General features: G+C 35.8%; 1 protein-coding gene across 1 annotated transcript; it reads left to right on the forward strand.

Annotated features, from left to right (window-relative positions):
• Nucleotides 1-1,132: 1,132 nt before the first annotated feature.
• DGCR8 (DGCR8, microprocessor complex subunit) lies at nt 1,133-10,720 on the forward strand. The gene is made up of 13 exons (XM_026037778.1): nt 1,133-1,855; nt 2,339-2,501; nt 3,131-3,273; nt 3,636-3,918; nt 5,484-5,681; nt 6,743-6,844; nt 7,519-7,617; nt 8,360-8,442; nt 8,528-8,628; nt 9,054-9,160; nt 9,374-9,501; nt 9,896-10,009; nt 10,376-10,720. Exons 1-13 carry the CDS (start codon nt 1,133-1,135, stop codon nt 10,457-10,459), a joined length of 2,328 nt encoding a protein of 775 aa, XP_025893563.1. The 3' UTR covers nt 10,460-10,720.

Genomic DNA, 10,720 nt, shown 5'->3' on the forward strand with positions numbered 1-10,720 from the left:
ATAGAATTATGTTTGGCTTCTCTAAGTCCCCGGTGACAACCTGGACGTTCTTCCCTGTAGTCTTCAAATGTTGTAAGTGACACTAGGGGCTCGTAGCTTCTCTTTCTAGTGTGTTTGGTTAGATTTTCTCTGCTACCTGGAAGTACTTTGAACAGAGCAGATTTAGACAGCTGATTTTCTTACAGTAACACTGTCTGAATCTGTTAGGCATAACAAATAACTATTCCCATAATAATATGGATTGAACAAGAATATAATATCAAGCATCTAGTAATAGATTATCTAGAGATTCTTTTCTTGTATTTTTTCTTTAGTAAAGTACCGCATTTCCTGTTAAAGCTGCTAGTGGGATATCAAAAATATGCAGTGATTTGAGCTTTCTGAAGGCCATCTGCCTTATAAATCATAGTTGTTAAAAGCCTGACAGTTTTTTTTCAAATAGCATTAAAGCTCAAGCATTGTTTCTCTTGTTTTGGGTAAGTATAACCCTAATACCAAATTATTTTAAATACATGTATGTCAGTAGCTTTTAATCTATCCCATATGAAAGCAGTGGTTAATGCTTTGCCTGATAAACAAGCAGGATCAGTCAGCAGATACAGACAACTGTGTGTGAGCAAATCCTCTGCTGTGCACAGATCAGGAGATAGCAGTCTGATTTCTAATTCTCTAAATCAAGTTTTCTAAATCAAAATGGTACCAAGATATGTTGATATTGTCAGTATTATGGGGGAGGAACAGATACTAAATTTCAAATAAAAATATGAGAAGGATTTTCTTTTTGGGTTAGGATACTTTTTCTGTATTTTTCTTATTTTCCTTTTGTGACAAATACCTTTTTTCTTCTTGTAGGTTGAAAGAAGAGGAGAGCTGCTTGTCCAGTGAAGATGCAGTCTTAGTCTTCAGCTACTTAAGCTGAATGCATTGTGATTTCCAATAATTGAGACAGTGATTCTGAAAGCTGTCTACATTAATGAAAAGAACAATGTAGTCAGCTTAACTGAATCATCAGTGTTGCATATTGAATAGAACATGATAAACCTGGCTTGATGGACTTATGCATGTTAGGAATATAGATATATGCATTTATTTAAAGCATTTTTTTTAAAGCAGTAGTTTCACAGTTTTAAATATGGAGAAATATGAAAATGTACCTCCCCTCCCTAATGAACCTGCAAGAGAAATGAATGTGGAGAACCATACTTGTCCCCCACCTCTGCCGCCTAACGAACAGCCTCCACCACCTCCCCTGCAAACGTCCAGTGACGCAGAGGTAATGGACGTTAGCTCTGGTGGTGATGGACAGTCAGATACCCCTGCTGGGGACACGCACAGTATCTGCAGAACACAGCTTCTCACAAAGGGATCTGCCTGCTACAAAAGTCGTCTTATAATAGACCCCAACAGTAGTGACCAAAGCCCGAGAACTGCTCGTCATGCACTTTCAGTTCGAAAGTTCACCCCAGATCTTAAGTTACTTAAAGATGTAAAGATTAGTGTTAGCTTTACAGAAAGCTGCAAAAGCAAAGATAGGAAAGTTCTGTACACTGGAGTTGAGCAAGATTATAAGGCAGATACAGATTTTGGTACTAATAATGTCAATGGGGATTTGCATGTTTGTCCTTTTGCTGGCAGTAATGGTAAAGCTGTAGGAACAGGGGGTGAAAATGATGACAAGAAGGATGATGAAAATGATACTGATCAGGAAAAGAGAGTGGAATATGCAGTTCTGGATGAATTAGAAGATTTTACCGACAATTTGATGGAAATAGATGAAGAAGGAGGAGGGTTTACATCTAAAGCAATTGTTCAGAGAGATAAAGTGGATGAAGAAACCTTGAATTACTCCTATGAGGTAAGTAAATCCATAGTTTTTGGTGGGGTGAGGATTAAAAGTGATTGTAAAGACATATGCAGAGATTTTCGTTAAATACAGTTTATTCTAGAAATGTCCACTACTTGAGTCAAAATCCAACATTTTTGGAGACAGAATTACTGATAYTATGTCACTGACTACAGATTTTTTCTTTATTTGAAAACTCATTAATTATCTTGGTAAAACTTTTGAGTTGTGTGGCAGCAGCTTCAGTCTCGTTATTAAAAAAAAATGTAAACGGCATCTTACATTCTTAAAACTGTTTGCATGTTTATCATGAAAAATACTAATTCTGCTTATGAAAACTTATTTTCTAATTTTCAGTCTTTTCTAATTTTCTGATTCTTCAATCTTTTTACTATGATCACTGGAAATTTCTAGTTTCTCTAGAAATAATAACTTTCCCTGTGCACGGGGAAAGGGAAGCTCCAGGAGAGTGGTGTCTGATGCCATTTCTTTCAGGATGATTTTGATAATGATGTGGATGCTCTTCTGGAAGAAGGTCTTCGAGCACCCAAAACACGGAGACTAGAAAATGAGAAATACGGTGGTGAGAGTGATCACCAGTCTGATGGAGAAACAAGCGTGCAGCCAATGATGACCAAAATTAAAACTGTACTTAAAAGTAAGTTAGTGCTCACTAACATGTGTACATTTTTTTGGTGTGACATATGTACAACAGAAAGGTATGCAAAGTAAATAAAAGCTTAGGGGATAGCGTTTTTCGTCTAATAGGGGATATGTTACAGGTTTTACTGTTCAAAGGCTTCCTACCATAGGATGTGGTTTTCATGTTCCTTAATTGTGAAGTTGAAGGCTAGGAGTGCATTTTATCTCTCTCTCTTTAATTTAATGCAAATGTAGTTTGAATTGTTTTTTGGAAAATTGTGAATATTATTGCAGTAGTGGGGAGGTGAACATAGGTGATGACCTTGTTTGTGATACTGTGAAAATTCTGTCCTGGATGGGATCTTTTCTGTTTTAGTGTTGAAATGTTTATTGTTAGAACAGTATTATATCAGTATAGTGTTAAAATGGTATATGCCCATGGAATCTGAAAATTGGCAAAAATTATTGTGACTTGGAAGCGTATGCTATTTTATTAAAAGAAACTTTCTRCAGAACTTTTTTTGTCTTATTTCAGGATCATTTTATTCTCTGAGAGAAAGCAATAAAAATAAAAATCTTGATTCTTTCTCTTTTTGTGACCTTATAAGGAGTTTGTACAAGTTTAAAGCCATTCTTTGTTTAAAGGTCGTGGCCGCCCTCCTACAGAACCTTTGCCAGATGGATGGATCATGACATTCCATAACTCAGGCATTCCTGTATATCTGCACAGAGAATCTAGAGTTGTTACCTGGTCTAGACCTTATTTCTTGGGAACAGGAAGCATAAGGGTGAGAACTGTCATTTTCTTAAAAAATACTTGTGGAAATTCAAAAAATTAGACCTGTTTTTGCTGATGACTGAATGATTTTCTCTTCTAGCAGGCTTATTTCCGGTGCTAGAACTACTTGAAAAGCGAACGTGTTTTTTTCCATGAAAATGTGATAACAATTTTTTTTAATTCCATTTTGCAGTGAGTTTGGGTGGTTGAGATGAGTTGGTCTTTTGCTTTTTTATTTTAGCATATAGCTGCAATATGTTAGTTTTATTACATTAGAAAGCGTATTTAGATAATTTATTGCATGAAATCTACTTAGATCACGTAGGTGTCAACTAGCACTACTGAAACTCTGTGTATATTTTGTATTTGCAGAAACATGATCCTCCCCTTAGTAGCATTCCCTGCTTGCATTACAAAAAAATGAAGGAAAACGAAGAAAGGGAACAAAATAATGACATAACCCCAAATGGGGAGGTATCACCTGTAAAGCACATAGATAAATCCTCCGACCTGGACTGCCAAACGGAAGAGCCAGATTCCACTGCTGCTGATTCAGGGCCTTTAGATGACAAAGACCCTGCAGGGGGAGATGCAGCACAAGGAGCCTTAGGACAAGTTAAGGCCAAAGTTGAAGTATGTAAAGATGAATCTGTAGGTAAGAATGGGAAGCAGACTTTTCTTGGCTAAAGCTGTGGGGTAGTGGCATTTAGAACTCTTGCAYTTCATTCCTGGCTTGCCAACTGAATAACATATTACTCAAAGGGTAAGTTTCTTTCTGTATAGTTTCTGCTATTGAAGTATCTGGAAAAACAGGTCCAGTTTTGTAAATCAATCATGATAACATGAAGGAAGACATGCACACTTTGATATTTAAAGATTTTTCAAGAGCATGTCTGTGCAAAAGTTTGCTACGCAAGAATGAAAATTTGGGGGACTTAGTGCTGTAGATTTTACCTCAGTATGATTCAATTAAATTAATCACTATCATAAGGATTGCTGTTATCAAGTATATGTGTGCATATTCTTGTAAATAAGCTTTTTCTGTACGTTCTTTGTGTTGTCTTAATTACACCCGTTTTCAGTATAATCGGTTAAGGTAAATGATACAGTTGAACTTGATTAGCTTATTCACACAATACAGAATGAATCATGCACATTTGCACCCTTTCAAAGGGATGTCGATGCTTCAGTATTTTATTCATACAAGTCTGGCGGCTTTTATTCACTATCTGTCAAAATAAGTCATGCTAAACTTCCCTGCCCTTCCCTTCCCAATTTATAGAGAAACTCATCAAATTCTTCCCCAACTTTTTACTTGAGAGTACTACGTAAAATTAATGCTGCTCAGAATATTGGCGTGGATTCTAGGCTATTACTGGTTGTCCTCATGGTATTAAAATGTAAAACTTACTCTTATGTATGTCCCTTTTAATCCTAAAATCATATCAAAGACTTACAAAAACAAAACTAATAAATCTCCAATACTTCTGTGAAAACTAGGAATAGTAAGAACTTATTTTCCACGTGTAGCTCATGCAGCTCTCTGTTCTTAGAGAATTTCACTGTATTGTTGAAAAAAAGATTATTCGGTGCATGATCAAATACAAGTGTGACTTGCATTTGAGATTTGTTGTGGAAGGAAGCATTGTCAGCAGCTCTCTGTTGTTCGTTTGCATCTTGACATGCTGCTCTTATTTTTGCTCATTGTATCTGCAGAAACATCCTATAAAGTAAATGCAGCTTTACTCTGAGGGATGGTTTTCTAGGGTGGGTGGGGGAGAACAATATATTAAAGTAAATTTAGAAGCCAGTCGTGATGTTTATGGAGCATTATTATATGGTCTTTCTGATGCATTGTTTAGTAAGTAGGCAGCAATACTTCTGCTTTCAGGAAAATGAGGCTTATAGTGTGCTGTTTTTCACTGTATGCATTTCTTCTAGGTAATGAGAAGGTAAGTAAATGCTGAAGCAGAGGCTCATTTAAGTAGTACAACTGTTAGTGTGTTGCTGGATATTACACTAGTGTTAGGGATTGTTAAAATCTTCAAGTGTCAATATAAAATGTGTATTTTTCAGTTTGCCCAAACATTTCAAGCTTTACATAGTAGTGAGTTCCCTTAATGTAAAATAGTATGGTTTACAGCACATCCACAGCAGCGGAAATGTTGAATGTAATGCATCCTCAATAGTCAATAAGAATAACGTGTGTATGTTTATTAGACCTGGAGGATTTTAGACGCTACCTTGAAAAGCGTTTTGACTTTGAACAAGTCACTGTCAAGAAGTTCCGGACCTGGGCTGAGAGGCGGCAGTTCAATCGCGAGATGAAACGGAAGCAGGCGGAGTCCGAGCGGCCTATTCTGCCTGCCAACCAGAAACTCATCACCTTGTCCGTGCAGGACGCACCCACAAAGAAAGGTGAGTTCCCTCCGTTGGGGTTCAAGCAGCGTGTTTCAGAGGATAATTCTAGTTCTGAACTTGGCCAGAAATTAATTCTGTAATAAACTCACTTCTGAAGTTCTGTGGTCTTGAATCTATCATGTTAGAAAGTAAAGGAAAAAAAAGAAAATTAACAAAATATATTTTGTATTTAAAAAAAGAAATCCCCAGTCCTGGTAACTAACTGGTTATTGCCTTCAGCTAGTTGTTACTGTTAATTGTCACTGAAAACTCTCCTGCTCAGTAATTGAATGCTGCTACCTTTTTAGTTCTGTATCTGTTCTACTCGGCCCCAAATTAGGGGCTGATCATAAATGTTAAAATGATCCATGTTAAAACTATAATTAAAATTACTGTTTTAAAATATGCTGATGGTCGGAGATGACTGTATGCGGTTACATATTTTGTGATGTGGACAATATATCTGGGGGAGATAAATTTATACTTATGCTCATTGTGTAGCCGCAGTCTAACTGCAGTATGGTGAGACCTTGAAAAAATCACCTTGTGAAAATATTTGCTGTTTCTAATGTGAGTGTTACATGCTTTAAGATGTGTATGTGTATAGGAAAATGATGGCAGAGTGAATTACGGTGTTATGTTACCTTGTGAAAGATGATTTAGTGTAAAACTCTTAGCTAATATATTTCATTGTGAGTTGAACGTTTAGAGGCGCCTTGTGGCTGCTTATTTGGACTTTATGCGTCTAAGTCACGTGATGTGTTCTGCATTTGGTCGCATCCCACAGAGATGTCCAGTGAGACAGGGCTTGTGCTCTTGATTCATGGTACTGTTGCAGGAAAGAATCGGGAGACTTGAAAGATGTATTTCTCATTTGGTTTCAGATGTAAGAAGTGCAAAAAAAATTCTCTGACTTGTTTCTTAGTACCTTTTCTGAGAAAAAGGTTTTGGGTCTTTAAATATCCATGCCTGGTTAAACTGTGTTATGTTTAACTTAGGCAAGACAATTATCCATGTCACTTTTTTTCTTAAAGACCACATTACTTAGTTGTCTTTTTCTCTCCCATGTTTTCCTTTAGAGTTTGTCATTAATCCCAATGGGAAATCTGAAGTTTGCATACTGCATGAATACATGCAACGAGTCCTAAAGGTTCGCCCTGTTTACAATTTCTTTGAATGTGGTAAGTCTGTTAAGGTTTCTAATTGACCACAGTTGTCTTGAAGGACTTCTACACTGACTCTTGAATATCTTTAGAAAAATAATAAAATGTTAGAGTGTCTTGAGAGTGTCATATCTTAACATTCCATGATTAAATTTGATCTTCCTTAGAGAATAGTCTGTGTATAAAGTGATCTTGAAAAGTGTAAGTGGAAACTGAAAGTGGCTGCATAGCTCTAGTCATTCATGCCATTGTCTCAAGTCACTGCTAAAACTGTTATTACTTCAATATTTATGGAGAAATTTAGTTGTGTGCAACCTTCAAAAAGCTCATATGAGAACTGCTTTGGTATGAACGTGAGCCAGTTTTACTCATAGTAGTAAAAGGAGGGAAATAAAGGAGGTGGAAAGACTTCGAATGATTAATGTGAGGGGCCTATGTGAAATGCTGAAGGGGTGTCTTTTAGTAGGTTTGTGTTTTTAAGCAGATTTTAATTTTACTCTGTCAGTCATGAGAGAGGTAATTTAGTCGTTGCTCATCTAGGCTGGGTGACTTCTACTAAGACTTCAACCTGAAATTGAGGTTAATATAAAATTTGATAATGAGAATTCTCTATGTTTGTGATGTTTTAAATGGTGAGTTTTTAAAAATCCTTTTTTCCTTCCCTGACCCTTCCTTCCTCCCCACCTTTCCAGAGAACCCAAGTGAGCCTTTTGGAGCCTCGGTGATTATTGATGGAGTGACTTATGGGGCTGGAACTGCCAGCAGCAAAAAACTTGCCAAGAATAAAGCTGGTAACATTCTTTYCTTGCTTAATATTAACTGCTGAATTGCTTATCTCTTTTCATTTATGCTTCAAAAATGACTTATTGGTAATAGTAAGTAGGATTAATTTTAGTACTAATTAAAGAAGATGAGATTTTTTTCCCCATATTCTTTCAAGAAGATGGAACTGCCCTCTACAACAGTATTTTTATGCAAGCTCAAGATCAAACAACTTCATGGGACAAATAAAACATGAAAAAACTTAATTTCTTCTTCAAATCAATATACCTGACTTCCCCCCACCCCCCGAATACACATTTTTACACTACTCAGTACAGGTCAACAGTATATAAGCTAATATCTAAAGTCAGGTAAATGAATTTGTTCAGTCACTTGTTGTATGAACACCTGGCTTATGGCTTTAGCAAAATCTAAACCTTTACCCTCTTAGAAATAACTCTTCTGATGGTTTTGATTCTTTTTCTGTAGAACGATTGTATTATGCTAAGTGGGTTTTGCTGTGAATTTCCAAATACAATTCTTCAGTAACTAGTTTTAATTGTGTGATTTATTAAAAAGTATGTAGACAATGAATAGCTTAATGAGAATGTTGTATACCTTAGGAATACCTTAGTAGAAATATCTTTCCCCTACTACCCAGGAAATTCTTACTGAGTTTGAGAATTGCTTAAATCCTTTTTATTCTGCTGTTTTTGATCAGAATCCCTGTTTAAAGTAAAAGTAATCAAGACACTGAAACTTTTTCTACAGCTCGAGCTACACTGGAAATCCTTATTCCTGATTTTGTTAAACAGACCTCTGAGGAGAAGCCCAAAGACAGTGAAGAACTTGAGGTATTGTCTCCTTACCTGATGAACATCATCACTGGAAACTTTTATTTGCATAAATGTTCAGTAACCTTTTTCAATTCCTTTGTAGTATTTTAACCATATCAGTATTGAGGACTCACGGGTATATGAACTGACCAGTAAAGCTGGACTCTTGTCTCCATATCAGATTCTCCATGAGTGCCTTAAAAGGTAAGGGGGATAATCGGGAGCCAATTCTTTTGCATATAGATGTTTGTTTGGGTCAGAGTTCTTTGTTCATCCACTTGGATGCTGGTAGCTTGAAGATGCTTGTGGGCTGGCTAAGCCCACAGGCAAGGCACAGCACAGGCAAGGCACAGCCTAAAGTGGGTACTGTCCCTTAACTCATGTTTGATGTTTATGCTTCTTGTATTCTGAGATTAGGCTTTAGTCTTGATACTTTTCTTTCCCCCTTATATAGGACTTCCTTTCAATTTAAACCAAGTTACTGGTCTAAARCAGTACTCTCTTATTAATATGTCTTTAAATATATAAATTTAAATATTATTCCACTGCACTGACTGTTAAAGACAACTGTAACTATTTCAGTTAATTGTAATTTTACTTACCTTATGATACTGCTTGTTGTGTTTAAGAAACCATGGAATGGGTGACACATCCATAAAGTTTGAAGTGATTCCTGGTAAAAATCAGAAGAGYGAATACGTCATGACTTGTGGCAAGCACACAGTGCGAGGCTGGTGTAAGTACAGTGCTTCAGTGTGATKTTTAATATATTCCTTCTCCCACTTTCCTTTATTAATCATTGTGTCAGCTACTTGTTAAGCTTTCTAGCTCATTTTACACTTATTCTGCTCTCCTCTACTATCTAAATTTTGGTAATGTGAGTAAATATTGATGTTCTGCTAATTATGGAAGGTCCTGGCATGACACATTTTCTCAATTGTTTTTACAGGCAAAAATAAAAGAGTGGGGAAACAATTAGCTTCACAGAAAATCCTACAGCTACTGCATCCACATGTGAAAAATTGGGGTTCTCTTTTGCGTATGTATGGCAGAGAGAGCAGCAAGATGGTTAAACAGGTAATTTTGTTTGATTGTAAGTTTTGATTGAATCTTGGCATTGTTCTTTATTTTATTAAAACAAAGCTTTAATGATGCCTGTTTTGGCATAATACTGTTTTTTCCTGTCATGATAAACAATGTTTGATGATTAATCCTGCCTTCTGAGTTGATTCTCATATCTAGCTATTGCCAAAAACATTCTCACCGAGGATAACAAGTCTGTTCATCTCATTTAGATTTTTCAGTCTGAAATTTAAATGACTTATTATGTAACTTATTTAATATGTAACTAACTCAGTGAAAGATTTGTTGTTATTTAAGCAAACACATCACATCTATTTTTCCGTGTAATTCCATGTATTTGGATTTATTTTATTAAAGTACTGTTGTTGCTTATGGTTCTATTGAATAGGAAACGTCTGATAAAAGTGTGATAGAACTTCAGCAGTATGCCAAAAAGAACAAGCCAAATCTGCACATTCTGAACAAGCTGCAGGAAGAAATGAAAAAATTGGCTCAAGAAAGAGTGAGTAGTGGCTGTGCATCTTTTTTTTTTGTATTTACAAACAAGAAAAAATGACAAATGTTAGACTTGCCAATTATTCTTGCATTTTGTTGTTTTTTAAAATATTTCATGTAAAGGGCAAATGTTCAAAACTTGATTATTGGGCTAGTTTTTAGAGAAATTCTCATGCTTTATTTTTARCAGGCAAATGACTTGTTTTTACCTGCTGTTTTTTAATACTAGAACAAATGAGCTTTTTACAAAGATGAAGATCTAACTTTTGGCAAAAATTTTGAAGACTTCTAAGACTATATTTTAATATTGTGTTCTTGGTTTCGATCTGTTTTACGTATCTTTTTTATTTTATTATTATTTTTTTCTCTCTAGGAGGAAACACGAAAGAAGCCCAAAATGACAATAGTAGAATCAGCTCAGCCTGGTAGCGAACCTCTGTGTACTGTTGATGTGTAATGAGAAATCTTACAAGTGGGGAGCAATAACACAAATGGAGGAACTAGATTTTCAACAATTATTTAAAAATCTGTTTGCTGCAGAATGCAAGATAACTTAAAATCCAAGCTGCTTCAGTTATGCATTATTCTTTCTGCATCAGGGCAATATTACATTTTTCTGTTTTATTTTCCTTTTTTTCCTTTTTTTTTTTTTCTTTTTATACCTCTGATATGTGTGTTTAAAGGGTTGATCATAAAGATTGCTACTTGGGCAAATGCA

This window comes from Nothoprocta perdicaria, unplaced genomic scaffold, assembly GCF_003342845.1.
Source record: "Nothoprocta perdicaria isolate Ctin4 unplaced genomic scaffold, notPer1 scaffold_2, whole genome shotgun sequence".
In the NCBI taxonomy this organism is placed as follows: domain Eukaryota; kingdom Metazoa; phylum Chordata; class Aves; order Tinamiformes; family Tinamidae; genus Nothoprocta; species Nothoprocta perdicaria.